Genomic DNA, 27765 nt, shown 5'->3' with positions numbered 1-27765 from the left:
ATCTGTTCTTAGTATTGTCACATCCAACAGATTGACGTCTTCCTGTTAATTGGCTGAAACGTGTATTATATCTGGATCGACAGCTGTGCAGGTATTCACCGGATTAGCATTTATCTTTTAGGTGGGCTGTAAAAGTGAAGTTAACGTTGGGGTCACAGACCTGCCTCTTAATTAAAGGTTGCAACAAAAACACTGTCATCATGCCTACGAGTCTAGACATTCTGGACACCGTTTAAGTAATTATCATGTCAAACCACCAGATTAAAAAAAAAACAAAACATCACCGCTCCAGTTGGGTTGAGTTAATAATCAGTTTGACATGTTCTTGCTTTGCTGTGTGGAAAGAGCAGCACCCTTTTTTTTTTTTTTATAAGTAGGAAAGAAAAACACTTAAAACTTAATGTCACGTCCAGTTAGAAGCGAGGCAAATGGATTTGTAAAAAGGTTGAAAGAAATACAGAAAGTAATGAACAGAGACATAAACACAGGGTAGGTATAGATGTATTAATACTTGAGGTTCAGTCAAAAGCAGCACAGAACATAACAGTTTTTATCCTGGATTTAACTCTGCGCTGCACAGTAACTGAATGCTGCTTCTCCACGTTTAGTTTGTGCTCTGGCGACAGTTAACAGCTCTCTACCCGATGACCTGAGAGGCCGAGAGGGTTCATACGGTAAAAGATATGCAGAAATGTATTTTGGTCCGATGCTACTGAGACATTTATAGACAAGCAGCACTATTTTTAAACTCTGTACACACTGGAAGGCGATGCAGAGACCTGGGCCTTGTTCTTCAAATACGACTCGACTAATTCAGGTTAACACGCTGCTATCGAGCTAAAATAATTCTTTATCATCCAGCTCATTTGGTTCTTTCGAAGGCGGTTTGAGGATCGATGAAGTTGTCTCGAATAACGAGGGCAAAATGAGCAGAGAGTTGAAACCATGATCGGCGTTCATAGGATTGGCTGAATGTTCATCATGTGATTGCAGTTAAATGAGGTAGATGTGTTGGGAACGCTCCCAGCATGCACTGAGGCGATAGATTTATAGACATATCTTTGTGTGTTTATGTGTGTTCCTGCTGTTGTTTTGTTCTACAATGTTTCTACTGTTTCCACACATTCATCACAGAATAAAACTGTTTTAAAAACGGTTAAAAAAAAAGTATTTTACGTTTACATAAACAGCTTTCAGCAAAGTGAGTCCTGCAGTTAATCATTTAATCGTTCAAATGTCTAATTAAATGCTAAATGTCGTGGCTCCGTTGGTCTTGTAACAATCAGAATCTAATAGGTGAGTTTCAGATTTTCATGCATAAACTTTAATTTCATTGTATTCCAAACACTTCATTGTATATTTATCAAGTCTTCATTATCTCATCTAAAATCATAAATATATCAACGTTTTTTCATTATAAATCTGAAAAAGTGAGACATTTGTATCTGAAAATGAGTTCATGTATGTGGTTCACTCTCAGCTGTGGACTCCTCCGTTGTGTATGTCGCTCAGAAACAGTTAACAAAAGTCCGTCTTACTGTGTTGTTGTTGTTGTTGTTGTTCTAGGGTTCGACAGCAACTGCTGTAACGGTGTGACGTCTAATAAGAGCCACAGCTCCTCCCCTCACAGTCATAAGCCCTGCCCTCCAGCCTCTGGCTCCATCCTCCCTGCGTCTGACATTAGCCTCAACGGGAGCCGCAGCCAACAGCCCATAACAAGGTACTGAGAAAAACCTCAACTAACACAAACAGCATTTCATTTATTCATAAATAGACCCTGATGGCCCATAAACTGTATATCTGAGTATCATGTTATCACAGTATAGTGGTGTTTAGTCAAGTAACAAGAAACGTCAGTGCAGAAATACTAAAGATATGTTTCGGCTAATTTAGAACAAGTGTCTCCATCACATCGTTTGTCCACTGACACAACTCAGTATGTATCTCTGTCACACTTCTTTAATAGCCAAATTTAATACTTGTTCATTTCAATTGTTTAAGAAACTAATTCCAGCTGATTTATCCTTACCAGATTTTTTACAAAGTCTCAAATATATATATCTGCCATGAAAATCCAATATTAGTCTGGTTACAGTTATAAAGCCAGACTGATGCTGTGCTTTGTAGCTATAGGCACCGTAATATAACTGTAAATCTGTTGATTGTCCCAGCATGTCAACAGCAGCAGATGTGTCGTGTAGTCACTATATAAATAAAGGAAATTGTGAAATGAGTGATGTTCGTCTCAAAGATATGCTTTACATTCAAAGTGGTCTAGATAGATTAAAAAAAAAAACAACAGCACCTACATGCAGCACATAAGTATAACAACACAAGCAATAATCTGCTTCAACTCCACACAGCTGGAAAAAAAAAAGCACCATATAAGTAACAAGAATTTGATTGACCTTATTGCTCCTCCATCTGATTTTTAGATTTACTCCCAACTAAGCAACATAGAAAAACCGTCTTGTATTTGGCTCCATTTCACAGTATAAATTAAGCACAAGCTCAATTTTTAAGAGGCAATACATCAGAACACTAATAGAACTTTAACTCCTACTGCAACACTTTTTGCTTTGATAATTAGGTTTCCAGCAGGCTAAGGAACCATTATTTTTCTTCATTGAATGCATCATTTAGCTACAAAATATGAACTGTTAATTACAACAGTCACTTGTGCGAATAAGTCAATAATTATTAACTGATCAAATCACATATTTAGGAAATTAACCATTATCTGGACACAAAGTCAAATCGATTTTATAAATACTTTCAGTTTTTCTCAGGGACTGAGTGTTTTACATCAGAGAATACTCAGCGTTTTAATTTTCAGTGATTCTCGTTTCAACATCCTTCATTCGCTGAGTATGAATAACTCACACGTTTCCTCCCGTCTCCCCTCAGTAACGACGTGGACATGGAGGTCGACCACTTCACCAATGGAGTGACAGAATCGTCCTCCAATGGTTTCCTCAACGGCAGCTCCAAACACACCGCCGAGCCCGACGACTGCGACGCAGACATGGGTACGTTCAGTGTTTGTGTGTGTGTGTAATAGTAGTAAATTGAACAAGCATTTATCAGTGTGGCAACGTATCTCCGGTTGCCTTTAAACACATTAGTGCCCTGGTTGATGAGCAGCCTCTTTGACAGGAGTCCTGCTAATAGCCTGTAGATAAAGATGGACGTAGCGAGGTGTGACGTCACCCGTTGGTTTCATCGGAGCCCAGAGTTGCAGCTTATGGTCGGCGCCGTCTTTTCCGTTTGGAGCCAGGACCTTCCAAATAAAGGAGTGCTGGGTGTTGCCTTTTCACGCTCTGGAAACACGTCCCGCTACCTCGGACCCAAGCTAACGCTAGCTTACTGGGAACACCGAGTGATGTTACTTTGGCTAAATTGTACTAACAGGGCAGGTATTGTAATTAAGTAACATTAAACTTAGTGAAATAATCCAACAATAGTCCGATTCAGTGTCAATCAAGGCCCACATGGCAGACATCAAAGCCACTATAAGACTTCAAATCTTATTAACGCAGCAATTATTTCTAAAATGACCGCAGGCACACTTAGTGGAGGGCCTGAATTGAGCAATTAAGACCATAATGACGTAGCATTTCTAGACAGAAGTCGAGGCTTTTTGAATGAGAGTCAGTTGGAGCATCTCGTGGCTGTTGGTGGCACTTTCAGGTGCTTCCACATTGGCTTCAGCCTCAAGCTGTGGTAGTTGCTGCTTGGTCCTGCTCTTTTCTAAAAATCTAGTGGGCTGCAAGAACTCTGGGATGAAGCATTAGTGAGCAGCTTAAGACTTTCTGCCCTTTCTTTTCTTTGTTAGAAAACAAAACAAAACACTGACAGTATTGTATAAAAGTTCTTGTTTTGAACTCTTTGTGGTAATCAAAGATCGGAGGCTTATTCAGCTGTTGCTGTGGTTGTAAGTCACTGAGTAAGTGCTTCAGATAAATATTGTGAATTTATTATCATATTCAGTCTACATTAAAACATGTTCATTTTGCATGCTGAACCGGCCGTGGCTCTGCAGAGGTGGAGTCTGCTCAGTCCAAGAGGCAGCTGTGCGGCGGGAGCCAGGCGGCCATCGAGAGAATGATCCATTTCGGCAGGGAGCTCCAGAGCATGAGCGAACACCTCCGCCGCGAGTGTGGCAAGAACTCAGCCAACAAGAAGATGCTCAAGGTAACAAAGTATCCACAAAGCTTACCGGACCCACAATGTGTTTAACTTATTGTTTTACAGTGCTGAAACATGAACTTCAGTATTTTACTTATTTAAATGACAGATTTTTTGTTGAAAAAGTAGTTAATTAAATTAATAATGGAGGTTATTTTAATGTTTGTCCATGTTATTATATAAGTACAATATTATGAAGCCAGTTAGGAGTACTCCAGCACTTTAGTACTTTACTTCTGTAAAGTCGGGGGACTAATAAGATACTGATTTAAAGAAAAGAAGAGTAATGAAAATAAATTCACAATATCCAAGAGCAATAAGTGACATCACATGTCTTGTTTTGTCCAAAACTGTTTATATTCCATTTACTTGAATGTAAGACCAAGAAAAGGAGCAAATTCTGACATTTAAGAACCTGAATCCATCAAATCTTCTTTACTTTTGCTTGAAAAATAACTGAAATGATGATAAATGTATTATTAAGAGTTGCCAATTAATTGTCTGTTGATCAACTAATTGATTAAGATAAGACTTAATCGTTCCAGAGGGAAATTTGCCTTTGACACACACTGCTGCTGCTGTGCAGTAACACATAATTCACCAGTACTACACATCATACATCTCATAAATACAGTGATAAAAAGTAGATTAAATTACTCAGGATGAAAACTAATAATCAATAAATACTCAGAATTCTGAATTAGATTAAACAACTAATCGTTGCAGTTTTAATGAAAATTGAAGCAGCAGAGGCTATAACACCATTACTGGATCCTACAATTCCCACAATGCAACTCAACCAAGTATTTTTGTTAAACTCTTTCCTAAATCCCTCGTCATTCAAACTCCACACATCCAGTTTATAACGCAGGTTTTCTGTAAAATGTTTGTCATCTCCAAACTCAGGCTAAGATTTCCTCAGACTTAACAAAACTCCTCCAGATATCCAGAAGATATTAAACAAACGCTGAGGAGGACTAACCATGACTAGCAAACTGATTGTGATGTGTAAAATTGGAGTTCACCATTAACTGTGAAACGCTACAAGTACACTTATAACTTGTGATGCTGGCATCTGCTGAACTCAGCATCATCAAAATAAGAACGTGTGTACATTGTGCTGTAGTGTGATCGGTATCTGTTTGTGTTGGTCTCCTGCTGCAGGATGCGTTCAGCCTGCTTGCCTACTCAGACCCCTGGAACAGCCCCGTCGGCTACCAGCTGGACTCCATTCAGAGAGAGCCGGTCTGCTCCACTCTCAACAGTGCAATATTAGGTAGGTCAGCTGACGGTTCTGTCCAACAAAAAATATTATCATAGACTGTATTTAGCTGCAGGCTTCCAATAATATGGATTTAAAGTAGTTTTGTAAGGAAGCTGTCGGTATTAAATATCTTTTTAATGATGTGTTTAAATTGTATCCAATGACATATTGGTATTGAAACCATAACTGAGCGACTGTGTATCTTGAGCAGCCTCTACATGTTGAGCCACCTGGTTTTGGGGTTTGGAGCATAGACTGTAAAAAAAAAAAAAAGACGTAGCCACAGTGACGTCATTGGTTTGTGGACTCAAGTTTTGAAGCCTCGAGTTTGGATTTCGATCGTTGCCATCTTGGATTTTTGGAGCCAGAGGTGACCATATTTAGGCGAGATGGTGGAGCTAACCCTAACGCGAGATGCTAGCTGAACATCTGACTTCTAAGAGGGTCTTTTAGTACAAACAAATGCTGAACAAGCCTTTTTTAGGCGACCAAAATGTTACGATTAACTTACATGAACTGAAAACTGAAATAGTGATGGCTATGCCTGTACTCACAGGATCTGGGGTTATGCCATGGTTACATTATCTAATCAGCGTTGTCGCCGTGGTAGCGACTTGTCAATCACAACTTAGCCACGCCTTAAGGAAAACCCTGCTTTATCGCCTGTTTTACTCTAAATGGGACCATAATTTACAAAATGAACATTATTATGTATTAGAGAGGACTAAAAACTAGCGATTGAGACTCATTGGGAAACTGTTTACTGAGGTAATAAATTAAGTGATCAAGTCGGGTCATTTTCTCATAGACTTCTGTATAATCTGACTTCTTTTTGGAGCCAGTGGTCGATAAGGAGTCAGAAGATCACTCACCACATGGTCAAAGCTGTTAGTGAATTATCTCAGTTTCACTCAGGTGTTAGACGCAGATATCCACGGCAGGAAAACAAAACCCTACTCAACCGGTTAGACTGAGTGTTATTTGGACCAGATCTGATTCAGGTCCCCGGTTGAGTCATGGTTCCTCAGAGCTGAGTTGACCCATGAAATGTTTTCTTTGGGACTGTTTTGTTGTTAAAGAGAAGTTTTAGTTGAAGAACAATCTGTTCACAGTGAGGTAGATTATTCAGAGTAACTGGGACATTGTTTCTAGAAAAAAAAAATCCGCTGTTGAGTTTTTGAAATGTAATTTTTTGCTGTTGTTTAGCACCAAAAATGAAACTCCACTTGCCTCTGTTAGGTTGGTAACAGAAATCTAGGTTTATGTGTAGAAGTGTCTTGGTTGTAATTTTGGGGAAGTGACCCTTTTTTAAAGAAAACACTCCAGTTCTTTGCTGTCTGCAGTCCTGATGTTGTTCCTCCTCTTCTTCCTTCTTCTCTCCAGAGACTCACAACCTGCCGAAGCAGCCCCCTCTGGCCCAGGCCGTGGGCCAGGCCGCCCAGTGCCTCGCCATCATGGCACGGACTGGCAGCGGCTCCTGCGCCTTTGCCTCTGTGGACGATTACCTGCACTAGCCCCGTATAAATACACGCACACACATATATACATATATATATATACACACACACACATTCTCTGAAGACCTGTCCAGAATCGACTCCTTCCACCTCCTCCATCAGTGTAGTCTTATTAGCTGAGGAGACGCTCCTCTGCACGATTATAAGTAGTAGAAAATTAACCATCTCACTCGCTTCCTGTTCAGCTTTTACAGACACGAACACCACAGGGTCAGGAGTCATTTCTGGGCAGAGCTTTAGAACCGCTAACACACACACACACACACACACACACCACATACATTTAAATAAGCAGACAAACACACACACACACACGCCACTTCCCTTTCCATCGTAAATATTAAAATAATGCCTCCACCTTGGTTGGCTTGCAAACCCCCCCACCTCCAGACCATCGAGGCCGCGTCTGCATCACTCTGACAGCGGGGTGGGGGGATGCCAACCAAGAGTAGCCAACTTGAAAATACTCGGAGAGCCGAACTCGTGTGGATCCACAGCCCCTGTGTGTACCATGGGGGGGGGGCGGGGGGGTGGGGCCCTCTAACTGGGGGCGGACAGACTGGCAACCCCTTCCCTTCTCCCCCCTCCTCCCCCGGGTCAAAGAAAAATGTAAAAACCGGAAAAAACAACAAAAAAAAAAAAAAAAGAAAAAGACGAGTGACCGCCATGGCTGACCACCCTTTAACGTGGTCCCTGTAATCCTGGCTTACCAGGCAAACGCGCGCACACACACACATATAACACACACGCAAGCAAGCGAACACGGAGGCAAGTGTGACGCTGAAAACAAGGATTGAAAAAAAAAATCCATCTCCTCCACCGAGGCTTGCTGAGTGCTCAAACTCCAGCCAACGCAAAGGCTCCGTTACAGACAGCCTACCCTCCCCTCCACCGACCCCGTCCCCCCTGCCCCCTCAACCCCCCCCCCACTTCCCCCCCTTGCCCTCCACTGACTTCAGGACATTGGCGGAGATGTGTGTGACGCATGTGGACTCGGGACTTCGAAGAAGCCAGAGAGAATCTACAGTCTCGACTCAACGTTCCCTATTTTTAAAAAAAAAAAAACTTTTCTTTTTGTTTTTTTTTTTTGTTTTGTTTTTGTTTTTGATGGGAAAAGTAGGGGGGGGGGGAGTGGGGGAGGCGTGGTTACCTGGCTCTTATTTTATTTTTAGTTTTTCCAGGTTTACAAGGCATGGTGCAGACGACAATGATGATTATTATTCTAATTATTATTCTAATTATCATTCTATTAATTATTGTTACTTGCATTCACAGTATATTTGTTGAGCGCCAGCAAGAGCAAGTTCCACCAACTTATTATTATTATAATAAAGGTCCCGATTCCACCGATTACCAGTGACAAGAGTGTGTACATGTTAACGTTTATATATGAATTTAACAAAATGGAATTATATCAATAGAGCGAGATATTTAGTTATCAAATGAAAGGAAATCATTGAGAAAAAAAAAAACAAAAAAACAAAAAACAATCCTTTTAGTTCTTTGTACTGACACCAGTGACTGCTGAAGCGTGCTGGTTGTTCCCAGTCTGTACACGTTTTTTTTTTTTTTTCTATGTTTCTCCTTTTGTTGACTCCGGGGTTCCTACACAGGTGGAAAGCCGATTAAATTTGACCGTTTCCAGGTCTGTAAAATGTTGGAAAACTGCTCTTCAGTCGTGAAACACTGAGTTTTAGAACTTAAAAATTGACACATGGTGGTACTTGATGTTAAGTAATGTGTGAGCTTACATTTGTTGATTGTCGGCGTCAAACTGAAAAGATCCTTCTGGACAAAGTCTGGAACTTCTGACATGGAAACCCTGTTTAGGAACCCTGTGATGGTCCTTGATCCTCTTTTTACTTGTTACCCTCCCAGACCCCCCAGCTGCACAGCAGGTTTGATGCAAACATTGTTAATCTTTATTTTCGTATCGATGTCTATGCTAATCCTTAACCCACAAAGAACTCAGGAGCCAAAATGTCCCTTTGTTCCTCCGTTTCGGTTTAGAATAGTAAAGTCCAACCGAGCGGCGACTGACCCCAGGCCTCGATTTACAAGTTGTTGTTTTGGTTTTTTTTGTTGTTTTTTTTTTTTTTGGAGTGGCACAGGCTTTTCAGACTCGAACACGGAGCAGAAAACAGAGCTGGTATAAAGTCGACCTCTAAACAAACTGTGCGTTTAATTTAAAGTCGAACTTAAATTCAAACTCTCCTCACTTTTTGTGTAAGGAAATAAACTATAATACTGCAGATATTGTGCATATTTTTCCATTTTTTTTTTTTTTTTTTTAAAAGTGGATGCAACAGTTTTTTTTTCACATATTTGTGGAAACATCGTCTTCGCCTCGAGCCTTTTGAGTTGGTGTTTCCTCTGGCGGCGGTCGAGTGACGACAGAGAGCCGGTGTGACTACGAGACACGCTGTCAACTTTGTGGCTTTAACGCTACATGGTTTTGAAACAGGACGTTTTATTCCCCCTTTTCAACAAGCGCACATAATGTTTGTGCGGCTAAAAGTTTGTATTGCAATCAGAAAATGAAAGCTAGTTAGCCTAGCTTGGTAACGCTAGGCTTGTGCCGACCGGCGATTAGATCGTATATCAATGATTGAAGGGATGATTGACGATTGGTTTTTCCCACTAATTTACCATCAGAACTAAAATGTTATAAAATAATCTCTAGAATCTGCACTCTGCTGTGCATTTAGAGACGTTTCTGGTGGAGTGGCATGTTCGCCCGGTAAACCCTGCTAATCAGCACAAGTACATTTCTAAATCCTTAATTACAAACCAGTTTGCCGCCACCTCCGCCACCTAGCGATCTCGAATTACCACGATTAGACAATATGAAAATAGAAATGATCCCTAATTCCCACAAGATGCTACTTTTTCGTTCATGTTGTTTCCGAGTGATCGGCAGCTCCGGCACACTTTAGTGCTGTGTTCGTCCCGCGTTCTACAAATGAAGGGTTGAGCTAGCGTTGCTTTCAGAGGTCCAGGTGTGGCGATGACGATGACCACCAGACCCACAGTAATGATAGATAGTAACCTCAGCGCCTCCTGTGTTACTGATTCGAACCACGACAGGGAGAGTAAATATATGAAGGGTTCAAATAAGAGATGGAGAGTAAACCAGTGGTTCCCAAACTTTTTATTTAAGCCACGGCGCCCCTTCATAGTCATTCTTCTATAACATTCTCATGAAAAGCGAAGTAGCTTTCACTGTACAGATTTTTGTTGGGTCTTTTTGGTTTTTGTTTTTGGGAGGGGTCGGCTCAGGTTCTGTTTGTCTCAGCAAATCTGGCAGCACCTTTTGGTTTGTCCTTAAAGATCCCCTCTAGATATGTATTAAGATATATGAAAATACTCTGCTTGGAACAATAATGTGTGTCTGATTGTTTTTTTTTCCCACCAAAAAAAAAAGTATAATTACAATGTTCAAATTCTTAAAATGACTTCTAGTCCTTCTCCCTCTTTACAAAATCCAGAATCTATGAATATGCAAATATATTTCATTTCAGAAGTTGAACTGTTGGACACTGTAAAGTCTGAGTGTCTCTTACTTTCCTCCTTCAGCAGATGAATATAAAAATTAACTCTGCACAGTGAAACTCAAACATCCAACTGAAGGAACAAGAAAAACAGGTTTTTGATTGTTTTTGTTTTTTTTGGAGGGGGGCTTTAACGTTTACCTGCCTGTGCTGCCATTGATAATGAACTTTTAATTTAAGTGGCCGCCCCTCTCAAAACATTTCCTCTTTTTTTTGGCAACTACAATTCTGATCGAATAAGCACACAAGTCAAGTCAAACCAGGAAGATAACACGCTGATTTCTTAGCAAAAAAAAGAAAAAAAATTTAGTTCGACTTTAATGTTGGGTAGCGGAAGTCAAATTTATTGTTAGTTTTGTTTTAACCATGACCGATCATTAACCCCAAACTGCTGCGGTTGAAAGCGCATTCAGGTATGAAAAGCCCTCAAAGTCTGCCGGTCTCTAAGCAACCATGTCTACCCATCATCCCTCAGAGGTGAACTTCCTGTACCCACGAGGTTTCAGTTATGTTCACCAGATCCGTCTCTTGCCTCTTACTTTTCTTAGTGCTCAAAGCATTGACGGGGAGAAAATAAGAAAAACAAAACAAAAAAAAGAAATAAAAACAAAAAAAAATACCCAGTATTGTCAACTGCACTGTGGCTACCACATCTACAAAAAAACAAAGAACCAAATACTTTAGGAAGACAACATTGTAGCTGTGTTTTGAAGCCTGTGTGTTCGTGTTCGCCCACTTGCAGAGAAACAGGAATGCCGAGGCTTTTCGCTAGACACCACATCCGATCTTTTTCCCTCTAGATTATTTTCCCAGGGGTCCGGAGTTGACATTTCTCTTCACGGTGGAACCGAGCTTTTCTGTACCTTTGGTTTGTTTCTCTCTTTTTTTTTTCGGATCGCAAAGCAGTCACGGCATCGTTTAGAAAACTTCTTAGACAAAGTGTCTGTTGTCTCTTTTATGAGTAAAAGGTCTGAAACCTATGCATGCCATAGTAAAGTGGTGGTAAGATCAAGTTAGATGTCTCTTATTTTATTCTTTTTTTTTTGTTTGTTTCTCCTTCTTTTAGCCAGTTCACGGTGTATAAGGAAGATGTCAACCAGTAAGTTGTCCACTGCTGACCTGTGTGTCCATTTGGAGACAAAAAAAAAAAAAAAAAATGTGCAATTTGTGTGAGGGTGAAAAAGATTTATATTAAAAATGACAAATGATGATAGTACTTGTCTGGATGCTGCATGACGCCCGGAGCTGAAGTCTCCTGCCTCCAACCAGTTCTGTCCTGCTTTCCAGAGACCAGTCGAGGCTGCACAGAGTTCAGTTTAATCCTAAATGACGTGTTGTCCAAAGATAATCCTCCTCATGTTTGTTTTTTTTTTCTCCTTTCTCAACACATTCACACACACACACACACACACACACACACACACACACACACACACACACACACGAAACCTGAAAGGAAGAAGTCCACCTTAAAACTACTGCTGTAGTTTCTGGGCCTTTTTAAGTTGTCAGGTGTTTATTATTATTATTATTATTATTATTATTATTATTATTATTATTATTCATGACGCTTTCTATGAATATTCAGCCAAACACAGATAATGTAGAGCTGCAGCTATTTTCATAACTGATTCATCTTTTGGCCTGTAATGTGAGGAAATGGTGAAAGATGCTCATTACAACTTTTATTTTCCTTCCAAAACAGGATTTATGAGGCCAAAATTCATGTTTGGTGTCTTAAAGAAACAATCTCTATTTTTTATTTATTATTAAATACACAAAGCACCCTGAATTTGCTTAATCTTGCCAAATTATGTACTAAACAGGGAGTTTTACAGTAAACTAAACATGTCAGTGCCCTCTGGTGGACAAACTGAGTAATTGCGACAGTTTTTAAATTACCGTAAACAGATCTTTGGTTTGGATGTTGACGTCACAAGCCAAACATGTTGAGAATGATTGATCGATTACGTCCAGATGTTTCCGACAGGTACAACAGAGTCTGAAAGCAGAGAAAATGTTTCAAACAAATAGCGTTAAATTGATCCCAATCCTTCATAGTCTTCCTCAGCAGACTGAAATAGCTATGAAGTGGACCTTGAGTCAAGATATCTTTGATAAACTACTGCTTCTGTGATCAAGATTGATCTTCTACCATTAATATTTTAAATGTTCTTTGCTATCAGACTTCATACCATTTGCTGGAAATATCTGAATGTAATTTATCATTGACATAGTGCTGAGTTGAGCAGTTTAATATACAGAGAAAACCGTCTCACCGTAAGGTCTGATTGCAGTAAAGCTTTTTAAGAGGGTGAAAACTCAGTCCTGCTTTTGTTTTTAAGGATATTTAAAAAGAACAGATGTGAGAACAAGCATTTATTAATAATAATTTTACAGAAAAATAACAGGTTGTCTGATTTACAGATCTCAGCTCATTATTTTAACAGTATATTTACATATTCTGCTGCTTGAGAACACAGTCCAGTCCCTCCGTGTGTCTGAATCTCCTTTTTAAAAAGACATTTCAACAACAAATGAACTGCCAGGTTTCTAACAGCTCTTTTCCACTGCAGGAATTTTAACAAAACATGATGTAATGTGAACCAATTGTTGTGTTTTATGCTTTTTTTTTTGTTTCCACTGTTCTTCATCCGCTTTGAGGGAAGGGTTCCTGCAACTAATTTTTTCTAAAGATTTGATACTAATCCAGGGGTCTCAAACCCCAAATTCCTTCAGGCCTCTTAAATATTTTGTTTTTCTTGTCATTGAGACAAGAACAAATTCTTCTTCCCTCTCCTCTCTCGTACTTCTCGGATGTTCAGAGGAGTGTTGCTGCTTCAGATTGTATTCCTGGACAACTGCAGCTTTCTGCTGGCAGATGAGACACAGAGCAGATGCATTAAAGAGAAATTAGGCATGAAGAGTAAAAACGCTCATGGTAAGACATTTTTGACCTAATGAGTCGAAATGAATTAAATATGAGATTATAACTTCTAAAATAAGCCTCAAAATATTGAGTCAGTATATCTTTTTCAAACATTTTTCATGTATTTTATTTCTTTTCTTGGCAGAAATGGGCTTTAATACTTAATGCCTTTGAAGGACATTTTGGTGTCGGCTGAATAATAAAAAGGCGGGGAAATTACTTTGTTGGCAAGTCGGATAAATTAAAAATCTAAGCAGGTGGGGAGTTTGTGACGTTGTCTCATGGGCCAGCAGTAGAGACTCCAGCACTGGGCAGGGAAACATTTTAATGAATAGAAACCAGTCCCTCCAGGAAATTGTGATTTTGTGAGCACGATAATTAGCGCAAACTCAAGAAATCTGCAACAGTTTGCAATTTTGTCTTTTTCACATGAAATGACCAAATCAACAGATCGCTTGTGATTTCAACCAATTGTCACATTTCGTGTTCTGGTAACTTGTGTAATTACAGTGCAAACGAAGTGATTAAATATGACTCTTCATTGGTAGCTCGCAATTTTAATGCCAAGTGTACAAAACGTTGCAAACTGTGGCGCAATTTTTGAAAAAAGGCGCAGCAAAATCAAGCGTTTTTGGCCGCAATAATCACAAAAAAAACTCAACAAAATTGTGGAGGGACTGAGAAACATAAAAGATCGAAATATATGCAGTGCAGCAAATGGAAAATCTACAAAGTAGCTTGACAAACTTTTGTCAGCAGGGATCTGGATTCTCCGTTGGCCAAAAAAGTTGTGTTTCATGTTCACGAATCAATAACAATATCAGCTCCACGTCCCCTATAGTCTGTCCCACAACTGTTTACGTCACTCATCCACCAAACATTGCATAGAAATGATGTAGTCCGTCCTTCCCGCTGTCGTCTTTTTAATGATGTACGTCAGAAACACTATGTAGACACTGGAAACATGAGGAAGAACCTTACAAGCTTCATAAAAAGGTCAGATTATGAGAAACCGCAGCTAACAGGTTGTTCAGTTCCTGAAGTGGAAAAGAGCTTTAATTCAGTCCGTCTGTTTTAGGATTTTTACTGTGGCCTTCAAATGCACATTTCCCTCCTCAACGTTTCCATCTTTTGCCTGAATCTCTGTGATGAAATGAAGGATTCAGTTCGATTTAAGCGTGTCCCGGCCCGAAGCTTTTTATGTTTCTGACGCTCGGCCCTGATTGGTGTCCATTTAAAGTCAGTGTGAGCGGCTGCTGCTCAGGCTGGTGCAGAGGAGGTCCGCTGGCCCGGCTGGAGGCTTTCAGAGACGTCCAATCAGCAGGAAGGAACCTGCTGCTTGTGGATCCACCTCTTCTTCAGCTTCTCTGCTTTAGCTTTTTCCTTAGAGGCTGAAAGACCAAACAGAAGACATGGATGTGAGCGATTAGTGATGCTCAATTCTTAAAGCCAACAACAATATTTGATGTGTATTGAGTGAGACGTTGTACATTTGGAAAATGAACATATCCGTGCTCTCTGGTGGAAAAACAATAGAATGAAAAGATTCTAAATAACCTCAGACATGTCTTGTTACCCGTCCAACAACATATGTGCTGATTGTGAAATCTGTAATAAGCTAAAGAGAAGAAGAGGAGGGGATCACAACATCTTCCTTCATTTGACAACCTTTCTTTAGCTTCAGTGTTAGCATAACATTTAAGTCACAGTGATTAAGCATCCGTATTTTTGGGAATTACCTGGTGATGTTTTAAAAACCCCATTAGGTTGTTTAACAACAATTTCTGCTGTTCTGAAAGTTTTTCCAGGATCCTCAAAGAACCTGCTGACTGTCTGGATGAATAAATATTACATCTGTTTCCTGATTAAGGTTGTCACCATAACAGAATTTTACATACAATGCTAATATAAAAAAAAGAAAAAGATACTCGATACCTCTTGATACCACGGCAAAAAGAAAATTATAAACACACAAAATAGGATAGAATATATATTATATATATATAGTTTGTTTGACTGGTGGGTCACATGGTGGGTTGCTGGAGCTGCAGGTTGAGGACCGGTTGATTTTCTTCCCTGTTGTTTAATCTTTGCAGTTTAGGGTTGAAAATCTGCTTATAGATCTGTTTTTTTTTCTTTTATAGCTTTGGTACTTTTGATACTGTGAATGTAAAATTAATAAAGACACGTGGTATCAAAAAAGTATAGAGTAACGATACTAACCCCAATAAAACTTTCTTTTTTCTCAAGTTTTCTATCCAGGTAACTACCAGCTACCTTTTTTGGTTGGATTAGGAAACAGAGAAACACATTTAAAATTATTATTATTGTTTAAATCACGCTGCAGCCTTTCTGTCAAAACACAGAACTTCTCTCCTGAGACTGAAAACATGATCGCTGTTATTAGTTTTTGGAGCCATTTCTAAACAAACTAACGTGACCGAACTCTTCATAATGAAGGAAAATGTCACTCAGTGCAGAGACTCGTTGACATGTTTTAATAGTTTTTGGACAACAACATCAGGCTTTGATTGCTCAAACAATACCTGGAAGGAAAGTTTTGGCACTTTTCCAGTATGCAAACACAACTTACTCAAACCTGTTGAGCTGGAAGAGATGATAAAATATCAAGTATCAACAATCAAAAGTCTGTTTATTCTACTGAACTTACCCCAGTCTTTCTTAACAAACTGCACCGCTGCACTTTTAGTCGTCCCTTTCTTGTTCTGGAGGGAGAGCAGCTCGTTACCTAAAAGCGGAAAGACACGAAGAGTTTAAATACGTTCAGCTGGACGACTGGCTGAAAATTCAAACTGAAAGCTGTTAATGTAGCCGTCGTCTCCGCAGCAGGAGTCCCAGGAGAGCGGACACCTCAGTGGGACGAGGCGGCGTGTCACTGTAGCAAAGCTCAAATTGAGACAGATCATCGTCTTTACAGACTACTGCCACAGAGTGTAGCCTGCAGGGATTTTTTTATATTAAATATTGAAAGCAAACAGCAGCTTTAACTGAAAGGGGTTCAGGTTTCCACAACAAATATTCCATTATATGTAAAAATATTAAAAGCTTAAAGCTGGCGTTACTTTATATTTTTATTTTTGTCGACAAATTCCATGAAAAGACCAAAACCAACTCTGTCTCTCAATATTTTTTGACTTCTCTACTGTGTCCACTGGTTCCTACTGAAGATGTAACTCTTTCAAAACATCACAAAATATATAGTTGCTGTAAAGTTGGGCATTTTAACATGGGGGTCTATGGGGATTGACTCGCTTTTGGAGCCTCAAGTGGCCGTTCAAGGAACTGCAGTTTTTGGCACTTCTGCATTGGCTTCATTTTACAGCCCCGGAGGTTTCCACTTGGGCCTAAATCTAGTTCCAGGGAGACTGTTTTACCCCCCAAAAAAAGTCCCTGCTGGGGGTTTTACTTTCCAAAAATACAGGAACTTTGGGGGCGGAGTTTGTAGGAATGACTGTTGCTGATTGGTCAAACACACACTGAGCAGCTGCTTGTGTACTGCTTCGTTCATAAAACAGGGAAGTACTCTAGTATTGATTTAGGACGAGGGGAGGACATGTCTTTCCATTTGTTTATGTTAAAAGTAAAGTTCGGCTTTGTTGTTGACTTACGAAAAAGAGATAAGGTGGTGGTCGAGCGAGCTAGAGAGTGAATGAAGAGAGGGAGCGGAGACACGGCGAATAAATTCAGTAAAAGAGAGAAATAAATTATTTTCTGATCAGAAATAAAACCATCAAACACTCGGCAAATGATTCACTGTGGAGAAAGACAAAATTAAAGTGTTGAGAAAACTGATTTTACAAACTACAGAGTGAATCAATTCACTTTTGATTTTTGGGTCACTTTTGAGTGAGTTCAGCAAATATGGCGCCACATTATATTTACTTCCTATTTCTCAGAAGTGGAAATAATTGAAACTGGTGGTCAGAATATAAACCTGCAGGATCGTCCTGGGTTTCTATTTTCAGTAACATTGACGATGTTTTTTAAAGAGAATTCTGAAATAAGAATACAGAACAGGGAAAAAACCATTCATTTAGACAGAATCTCCATTGAAAATGTTCATGCAACAAGATTATATGTATTGGTTTTCCTTCCATGTTAATGTAGATCAGATTAAATGGCTCTTAAATCATCTAATACAATTAGCTGGAAAGCCTCATTCCACCATCACCACATATCTGAGCTGCAGCGGGAACGCCGCCCTCTTACTTGTGGTCCGACAGCTTCCCGGTCCGTACAGTCTGGACTGGATGAAATCCTCGGCCATCTGCTGCTGGAAGGACGCTGACGCTCGCTCCTTCACTGTCGTCACCGTGTACTTTCCCTTCAGACTGACAGACAGGAAGCAGAAGAGTTCACGCTTGAATCAAAACCTCTCGTTGACATTTCAGTTACTGGTTGGTTAAATCTGGAGACAGTATTTCTCATTTAATGCCATCTTTACCGTCAGTTATCCTAAAGCACAACATGGCCAAAAGTATGTGGCCACCTGAACATTACACACATATTTGTTTATTGAACATGTGATTCCAAAGCTTTGTCATGATAAAAACAGGAAAGGACTTTCCCCACGTTGGAAGCACACCATTTAAAATACTATTATATACTGTATAACTAAGATTTACCTTCATTGGAACTAAGAGTCTTTGATTAAACCATGAAAAACAGCCCCAGACCAAAAGAACACACAAGTGTCCACATACTTTTGGCCACGTATTGTATTTTACTCATCTGTGGAGTCCAACAAGGCAGGAACACAAACCAGTGATCACAATTATATATTATCATTTTAACTGCTGATAATTAATCTACAGTCTTTAAAACCCTAAAATACCAAAATAAACCCTGACTAGAGCTCATCTAACTATTATTTTCATTATCGATTGATTGATTCATGGATCGTTTGTGTGTTTAAAACATGAAAAAAAAAAGACAAAATTGAATTCCTAGAGCCCGAGGTGATGTCATCAAATACCCTTTTTTATACTTTCAGCAGTCAAAAACATCAGGAAATTAAATTTACTGTGATGTAAGACGAAGAAAAGCACCAAATACAATATTTTGTTAATGTGACCCATCAAATATCTGGCACTGTTGTTGACAAATGGTCTAAACAATCAACTCAAGGTCCACTTACTAACATTTTAAACATTTTTTCGGCTTCCTCTGTTAGAAGAGATCGTGAGATACAGTTGAAAGCTCTGCAAAAAGCTGGTAAGTAAGTAAGTTAATACACTTAATTGTTGTTAAACTACTATTTCCAAGATCATGAATGTACTTGAGCTAGATCTGGGCGTGTTTTGTACCAAAGCAGGAGGTAAAATATGAGCTGCTTGAGAAAAACCACTTACGTAAAGCAGCCAGTGTATCGATAGCTGCCATAAAATAATTGTAATTGCTGACAAAAACAAAAAAAAAAGTATTTACATACGTTCGCTTATGTGCCGATTTCCCACTCCTCTTCTTTTTCTTCTTATTCCTCTCATCCTCTCCCTCCATTTCCTCTCCTTCTTCTTCCTCCTGCTGCTCCTCCTCCTCTTCAGCTGAGTGAAGACAGGTTGAATTGGAAAAAAAAACAAACAAAAAAAACAACATCAGCCATGTCTGTAGTTCTGGACATCAGATAAATGCTTCAGATCTGACAGAAGGAGCGGAAGTTTATTTACCTTCATCTTCAGACTGTTTCTGCTTCCTGTAACACAGAATTAAAGTCTGAGTTTGTGTTGGCTGAGCAGAGATGGAGCAGAAAACGTTTGATATGACAGAGCTGCAGAATGAGTCCGACCGGCAAACTTACTTTGACGGAGCTGAACCGATTTCCTCCAACACTTCAGCCGGCAAGAGTTTCCTTTTCTGTGAGAAAAAATAAATAGCACACACAGCTTTATTTAACAGTGAAAGCAAATGGAAATCATGACTGGATGCTGCATTCAGTCAGTTTGGTTCGTTTGAAAATGGAAGAAGTTTAATCAAAAACTTTTTAGATACAGCTGTATTTATCCCGGCAGACGTATGCAAACATTTGCCGATTCCAGCTTGTAAAATCTGAGAATTTACTGCTTTTCTCGTGCAACATAGTAAATCAATGACAGCACGTTGGGCTCTGTGATGAACAGTTGAAACATGTTTTTTGATGTACTGTAGATCCTACGATTAATAAGGAAAACTTCCAAGAAGACTATTAAAAGTCCAATTGAGACTGCAATAGCCTATTTATAGTTGCAGTAAGTGAAATTCCAGTTCTGTAATCATTATGTTGTTGCAATGAACTGCACCAAAGTAATATGTGGACATTCACGAGAGACTGGGATGTAACTGGTAACCAGGATGTCTTTGTAAAAGTCTTACTAAACGATATAACAAACACACACAAACAGACAGACCTTCTGTTCCTGGAAAAGCTCTTGTCTCTTCCTTCTCTTCTCTTTCAGCAGCTCCTTCTCTCTGCAAACATGAAAAATGTTTCATTACTTAATATGGCTTTTATCCTGGTTTAAAAGAACAGGTTCACAATTTTTCAAGTCTGTCTTAAAACAACAGTAAGGTTTCCATATGAACAGTGAACGAGGTTTTCCTGGCTGTAATCATTCCTCCTGTTCATACTGGCTATTAAAAGATCCTTCAAATGTGCTTTCAATGTAAGTGATGGAGGCCAAAATCCACAGTGTGCCCACACAGTCATTTAAAAGTTGATGTGAAGCTTATATGAGGCTTCAGCAGTCTGAGTTAGTCATATAAAGTGGATATCTGACACATTTACAGTCTTTTTAACATCAAACTCCCTCTTTGTGTTTCCTCGGACAGTGTTTCCCTGTTGAGCTGCGGTGGAAGTATAGTAACAAAAAGAGGGACTTTGGCTCTAAAAAGACTTTAACGTTGAAAGATATCTACTTGATTTGACTCATTTGGATGCTGAAGCTTCATATTAGCTTCAGATAAACTTTTAAATACAATTTTGCACAGAGGGAGGGCTCCATCACTTCCATTGTAAGTACATTATGAAGGGATCTTCTAATGGTCAGTATGAACAGGAAGACTGATTACAGCAAGAAAAACATGTTTCAATGTTCATTTGGGCTCCTGGCTGTTGTTTTAAGACAGACTTAAAAAATTGTGAGCCTGTCCTTTAATATTAAAATGTTTGAGACGTTGTGGCAACAGGCAGCTTTCTCGGACATATTGTCACACCAAATTCAATTTAACAAATTATGATATGCGGCGTTTCTTTACTTATACACAAACATGCATGTTTCAAAATTTGACATTATATAAATTAAGAATTGTTGCAAAACACTCTTTATATCGGCATTGATATAGTCCAAAAACAACTCATACACACACGTTGTTGTAGATAGCCAGCGGTGTTGTGAACCATTTTCAATTACTCATAACGTTATTTTGTTGTATTAATAGCTGGTCAAGGCTAAATAAGCATGCCGAGGAGAAAAGTACCACAGAAGGAATCAGAATATGCGATGAATAACTCGCTGTGGTGTATTTATTGCTTCCATTAGCACGAAAATACCTGAACACAGAGTATTCTGAACGGACTTTGGTTTAACTCGTTAGCTAGCTGTTAGCTACCTTCTGGCCGTGTCCAGCGCCTGTTTCATGCTCCGTAAAGCCTGAGTCTTGGAGTCTTCAAAGGTCACCTCTTCGGGCGCTTCATCGTCGCTGGACTCAAGCGCTAAGCTGAAATCCTCCATCGGTTTTTCACTGTCCGCCGCTTTTAACGACGACGCCGTTTTCCCACGTTGTTTCTTCACCACCATGTTGGCTGGTTTGGAGACGTCATCATCCCGCGCAGGCGCAGCATGGCGCCCTCTGGTGGCAGAGAAGATAATTACAATCGAAGAAATAATCAATTACAAATTCTGTATTGATCCCCGAGAGGAAATTGGTTACAGTTGCTCAATTCAAGAAGAGAAATATATACAAGCATAGAGAAATTATAAGAACAATAGAAATAGGAAATGTGTAAAATACGTGTATTATACTACAACATGTAACAACAATATGTATATATATAAACAATATAGTTAAATGTTTGAGCTTCACTGTGCAGAATGATGTATGTGCCGAGTTTGTTTTCATATTCATCTTCTGAAGGTGGAAAGTTTGAATACAGATGTGGAGGGCTTTAATACAGGTGTGGAGGGGACTTTAATTTCTGGCAAAAAAAAATAAAAACAGATAAATAAAATTAAATAAAATTAAAAGTTGAAAGCGTCATTCAAGCTTTTATTTTGAAACCCAGAACCGGAAACCCTTCTACGTGTGACTGTAGCTTGTCTGCAGCAGGTGCGGCCCGTTATCAACAACAACACCAGTACCGGTTAACGGGACTCCGGTATCTCCAAAACGCCATGCACCGACTGTTGTTCGTGCTCCTGGCCGCTGCCGGGGCGACTGCTCTCGGCCTCCCAAGGCTGGATGCCTTCCAACCGGCTGCCGGGCCCTGCCTCGCCCCGCTGCAGTGGGAGGGCAGGTGGGTCCTGTATGATCACAGCACCGGGAGGAACAGCCGAGCCGCCGTCTCCTACGACGGCCAGAACCAGAGGATCCGAGTCCTGCAGCAGCACAAGAAACACACGCCCTGTCAGAGGTAAGACCACTGGGCTTTTGTCTGCCCATTACGCCCAGATTTACTGTAAAAGTGTGTGAAATAAATAATAAATAATAATGCTGTAGGAAACAACAACAACAGCAATGAAGGTTCCACTTTCTAGTAAGGCATCTTTTATTCAGAGTTTATAAAGGCTTTATGGTTATTAAATCATTTACAGATACTTTATGGATCCTAAAAGCCATTACTGAGAACTACTTTGTAAGATTGTCCAAATGACTGATTGAACAACATGACCACTTACTTTCTGGAAAAGGGCCAAAAATAAATTTATTAGCAATTAACTTATTAAGCATTTATTAAAGCTCTAATATGTAACTATTCCGCATTAAAATGCTATTTTATATGTTTTGTTGAGTTGTGTACTTACATTAACCTAAATGTTTCCAACAATTTTCAAACCCAGAGAAATCTGTAATTTTAATCAAGGTAACGGTCCGTTTCATTTGGTCGCCTGTCAATGGCGTCATACCCCCTCTACCAAAGAGTATGCGCGCACAAGATGCATACTTAGGCACTGTGTTTGTCCACCACAATTGCGTCTACCAAAGAGTATACAACTACAAGATAATACATTGGTGTTGTAGTTGTTTGACAGAAACTGTCATAAATTGACTTTTATTCAGTTTTAAGTGACATTTTTATGATAAACTTTTTAGATATTGGTGGTTGTCAACTATGTATTTTAACCGGATGAAGGATTTTAGTCATCGGACATCTGGATCTTAAGTTATCAGAGAAAGGAGCTGAGCAAACGTTAGCAGCAGCTCAGCTAGCAGCCCCTCCCGAACGTTCAGTGCCAGCTGAACAGTGTCAGAGAAACACTGATTTTTTTACATGAAACTGTTTTATTCAGTGTTTTCACCTGTTTTAATCACCAGGCCTCTTTGTTCTGCAGAGGAGGAGACCTCTGCGGATAATTCGGCTCTTGGTAAAAACCTTCTGAACGTCTGTATCTTAAGAAACAAGCTGAGCAAATGTTAGCAGCAGCTCGGCTCGCTACTGGACGTCCTGTCACTGATGCATGTCCATCCTGAACGATGAATGCTGGAGTAATCCTACCCTGGAGAAGCTGGTTGTTTAACAATGAAGAAAACAACTCCCATGATCCCACGCTACTTCACACCGTCATCACACTCCGTCTTTTGTTATTGTTTTGATTGAGAGACCCCTAGTGGCTGAAATTACATATTGTGCGTTTAATGGATTGCCAACATTTATAATTGCGTTATTACCAAGCAGAAAGGATGAACACCAGCCAAATGGATTTTTCACAACCTGGAAGTTCCAAAAAGTGTTTTTATTATTGGCTTATAACTCATCTATTACTACTTATTATCCATTTATAGCGCCCTTATTAACTCTTTATAAAGGGAGCCTAATTAGAAAGTAGAGCTGCAGCAATTACTTAATTAAACGGTTGACAGAAAATGAATCGGCAACTATTTGATAACTGATTAATCATTTTTGTTAACTTTTTATAAGGAACATTTCCAAATATTTGCTGCTTCTAGATTATGAGATGCGAGGCTTTGAAACTTTTCTGTGTCATACACGACATTAAACTGAATATCTTTGGGTTTGCACAGTTAATCAGACAAAACAAGATATTTGAAGATGTCAGAAATTATAACTGGCATTTTTATACTTTTTTCTGACAATGTGAGTAAGAAACTATATGCTATAAAATGTAACTATTTAATTAACTCTGCTTTAATAGCTTGTAATATCCCTGCAGTACACTTTGTTAGCTGCACACTGAGGTGTGTTGACTGCAGCAGTGTTGCAAGAATAAACCAACACAGAGTCTTTGCCAGGACTGAAGTCCAGAGTTGAGAAATAATCTCTGACTGGTAAACAACAACAAATCCTGTTGATAGACTGGTTTGTTGAGCTTGCAGTATGGTTTTAGCTCTGCGTCATGTTTCACACAATGCAAAATACAGTATCTGTACATACTATATTGTACTTTACTATACTATATATGTGATATATGTCGTCTCTCCTCCCTCTTTGTCCTGCTGCTCTCTTTCCACCTGCTCCAGGTTCTTTGAATACATCTACTTGTACCCGAGCATGGTGATGTTCCAGATTGACCAGAAGACCAAGGAGTGCTCAAAGAATGCTCTGACAGAGGCCTGGGATCCCTTCGACATCCCAAACAACTCCACCTTCGAGGACCAGTACGTCATCGGAGGCCCTGGGGACAACGTGGAGGTTCAGGAGTGGTCAGACAGGAAGCCGGCACGCCAACGTAAGTCTGGTTTTTAATGCAAAGGCTTTGTGCATAGAGGTAGGTTTTTTATGTGCTAATATACAAAGAAGTAGACTAGAGCTGCAACGATTAGTTGATTAAACGATTAGGTGTCAACTATTAAATTGATTGCCAACTTTTTTGATAATCAATTATTCATTTTGGCTCATTTTTAAAGAAGAAAATGTCCAAATTCTCTGATTCCAGCTTCTAAAATATGAATATTTTCTTGTTTTTTTTTGTCTTCTACAACAGTAAACTGAATATCTTTGGGTTATGAACTGTTGGATGGGACAAAACAAGACATTTGAAGACATAACCTGGGACTCTGGGAAACTGTGATTGACATTTTTCACAATTTTCTGCATTTTATGGACCAAACAGCTAATCAATTAATCAAGAAAATAATCAACAGATTATTAGATAATGAAAATAATTGTTAGTTGCAGCCCTAGACAGTATTTTGATCACTGTCAATAAAAAAAAATAAAAAAATCCAGTGTCAGTGTTTATTCAGTACTGTCTGCAGCTGCTTCACTGTTAATAAAACTTCCAACCAAGACTGGATCACCAACCAGGCAAAGTGGGCAAGTACCTGTTGTGTGGCAGTTAATTTGTGGTAATTTATCTGATTAATATAAACTTAAATGGAAATTGCCTTATGTGCATTTAACCTCATCTTTAGGCCCTGTCTTATAGAGGGACCATGTGTAAAAACTCTAGTTTACATATGTTTAATATTCCGGTTGATATTATGCTTACATGGTGCTTATTATTAAAGAAATTTACATGTAATCAATAAATATATACTTTGGTAGTATGGTTATTAAGCCCATTTTTTGCTTTCCTTGCTTCTAGCGAGGTTCCTTCTCTCAATGCCAGACAGGTTTTACCAGATTTTAATACCATTTGTTGGTGGAATAAAACCCTTCAGTTCTTCTGTAAACTGAGTCTGTCATTAATCAATTATAATGTTACATTCATGTCTCCACCAGATGAGACCTGGGTGGGCGTTTACACCCTCAAGGACTGCTACCCGGTGCAGGAGACCTACACCAGGAACAGCAGCGTCACCACCTCCACCCGCTTCTTCAACCTCCAGCTCGGCATCAGCGACCCCAGTGTCTTCACCCCGCCCAGCACCTGTCAATCAGCCAGGCCTGAGAGGATGGCTGAGTCCGACTGCTGAGGCCCCACAGGATTCTGAGTCTAGTGATTTTATTTTAATCAGCTGTGTGTTTGTTAATTTGCTGCTAATTTGCTAAAATTGGTAGTTATCAGGATCAACGAGTCCTGCTAACTGCAAATTAACAAACTAGATTACAGCTAATGGTACCAACTGGTTGTATTGGGTTTACTAAATGATTTGCTTAATGCTGTTGTTGGTGATCTTTATTGCAACCAGTTGATAAAATTAACCTCCAAGCTACCAACCTAGCTTACAGCAATGAAGTACTGTGACTAAACGCTAATGAGTGTCATGATAAACATGAGTGGACACAATAGTATGAAGTCAAGCTCTTAAGTTTTAAGTTATTTCAGAAGCAGACAGATTTTTCTCAGAAATGCAGGGATCTGTTTTAGTTAATAGTCATGTTTCCTGTTAAGCTGGTAGAAATTCATTGCCATAATGTCAGGATAGCTTATATTTAGACATTTTCACTATTTAGCAATTAAGCGACTTGCAAGGAATTAGTAAAATTACTGTCCTTGCATTTCCACAATTTTTTTTTTTTACCTAACAGACTTCACAAAAGTAGCTCTACAGGCAGTGAGAAATGACCTGTGTGTGTCCCAAACCATCATCTGGTGACAGGGGTTAAAAGGACTGAAGCTCCCCTCACACATAGTAAAAATATATTTAATTCCTGCCTTTTATTTGCAGCACAAGTTAAGAGCACAGAACTGCCATTCAATCATTCTGGTTATTATATTTGTTAGAAAATCCTGTAAGAACGCCCTCCAGTTTACCATCAGAACATACTAGACACTGTGTATGCAGACAACCAAAGCTTCACTCATAAGAAACTGTCAGGATCATGAAAAATATACTCTGAACACCATTTCCACCTCAATCAGCTGTCACCAGGTGACAAACTGATCACCAAAGTATTGATCATAGAGCCTGATAAGTGCTCGGACAATCCACGGACATTTCTGTGCAAAACTATCTTCCACCTTTTTAAAATCAAGAGGCTCTTACAAGATCGCTACATGCTAACAGCTAATTCTGCTCTCTGAACTGAAATGGAAGTTTCCTTCTTGGGATACTGAACATTCACCACCTTTTAATTTTGTGATTTGTGCAGTTTTTGGCACAAAAACAAGTCCTCATGGCCATCACACCGTAAACTTTTTTGCGATTGATAATTATGGACCAAGACCCATATTTATCAATCACATCAGAGAAGAATGATTGCTCTCATTGGTCCAAAATTCACATATTTGGTCTTAGAGTAAAGTAGTGAAGGCATTTTATTGACTTTCTTAACCAAGAATCTTCAACCAGGATTTAGTTCCAGATCTAAAAATGCCCTCAAAAAGCAAACTATATAACAAACCTGCACATACAATGTAACTGTGGAAATTGGAGTGTAGAAAGAATGTACAAACTGGATTAAAACATCTTGCAAACTTAATCAATTTATCACATTATCACGGGTAAAATTACTACAGTATGCACAGTAAACAAATATTTGTATTTTAATGCTAACACAATAATGCTGCATTCACTCAAATGGGATGAAGCAGAGAAATACTTGACATCAAAAAGCAACAAGATGTTCAGACTACTTTGATTTCAACACACCATAATAAATGTTTGGTGGAGAGTTATGTTTTTCCTAAAAACCCAGTGAGTGACACGGTTTTTACAAATGCACACTGGATGTCAAGAACAACTGAAAATGTGGATCCTGTTGAGTTCTGTCAGGGTATCTCTATCATCTTTCCCATTTGACTTGAAAGCAGCATCAGTATCTCCTTTTAGTTTGACAAGGCATTGTGGGATTTGTGAATAAAATGACATAGAGTGATATTACAGGCTGCACTGAATCTCTCTTTACTGCTTATTTGAAGCGAGCAAAGGCCTAGTAAAAGTTTCTACATGTCTTCCTGCAGTGAACATCACAGCAGGTTAACAACTGAAATCTGAAAACTGATGCATGACAGAAGAGGGCGCCTTCATCCTGCTAACCAGGGATGTAGTGGAAAGCTCCTCAACTCACTTTGTCTACAGTTTTACTTAACAACATGTTTTAGGCGATAAGATGTTGGTATGAAATTGCTGCAGGTCATTAGGAATGCATATATGCATATGCATGAAGTTAAATAAAGTGCAGAAATGATCGCTTTTCTTCTGGTTTTGTTATTTTTGTTTTAGTTTATGTTAAAAGATGTTCCTGTTTATTTTTTG

The 27765-nt window shown here is 39.2% G+C and overlaps 2 protein-coding genes across 2 annotated transcripts in view; one reads left to right on the top strand and one right to left on the bottom strand.

Moving 5' to 3' along the window:
• The window catches only part of ranbp9 (RAN binding protein 9), a 32417-nt gene extending 23196 nt beyond the window's left edge, over positions 1–9221 (top strand). The window contains exons 10-14 of the mRNA XM_042428849.1: positions 1567–1720; positions 2908–3029; positions 4043–4194; positions 5353–5464; positions 6836–9221. Of these exons, the coding sequence (XP_042284783.1) occupies positions 1567–1720; positions 2908–3029; positions 4043–4194; positions 5353–5464; positions 6836–6966 (671 nt within the window). The 3' untranslated portion in view covers positions 6967–9221. The remainder of the gene's footprint in view (positions 1–1566; positions 1721–2907; positions 3030–4042; positions 4195–5352; positions 5465–6835) is intronic.
• A 3665-nt stretch (positions 9222–12886) lies between these two features.
• nol7 (nucleolar protein 7) lies at positions 12887–21932 on the bottom strand. The gene is made up of 9 exons (XM_042429037.1): positions 21804–21932; positions 21055–21294; positions 19854–19914; positions 19268–19323; positions 19137–19162; positions 18902–19013; positions 17680–17801; positions 16121–16198; positions 12887–14840 (listed from the first exon to the last, which is right to left on the bottom strand). Exons 1-9 carry the CDS (start codon positions 21836–21838, stop codon positions 14767–14769), a joined length of 804 nt encoding a protein of 267 aa, XP_042284971.1. The 5' UTR covers positions 21839–21932; the 3' UTR covers positions 12887–14766.
• Positions 21933–27765: the final 5833 nt, after the last annotated feature.

The sequence above is a fragment of the Thunnus maccoyii genome, chromosome 12 (genome assembly GCF_910596095.1).
Source record: "Thunnus maccoyii chromosome 12, fThuMac1.1, whole genome shotgun sequence".
NCBI classification, from domain to species: Eukaryota; Metazoa; Chordata; class Actinopteri; order Scombriformes; family Scombridae; genus Thunnus; species Thunnus maccoyii.
The sequence above is the reverse complement of the archived record's forward strand: the minus strand, read 5'-3'. Positions and strand labels throughout refer to the sequence as shown.

What these genes read in the sequence shown, in the direction of transcription:
- nol7 (XM_042429037.1), bottom strand. Translation starts at nt 21,838, where the DNA reads ATGGCGTTTTGGAGATACCGGAGTCCCGTTAACCG. An exon ending in AGCTTTTCCAGGAACAGAAG is followed by an intron (nt 19,324 to 19,853) that starts GTCTGTCTGTTT and finishes TTTTTCTCACAG; the next exon opens with AAAAGGAAACTCTTGCCGGC. An exon ending in GTTTGTTAAGAAAGACTGGG is followed by an intron (nt 14,841 to 16,120) that starts GTAAGTTCAGTA and finishes TTGGTCTTTCAG; the next exon opens with CCTCTAAGGAAAAAGCTAAA.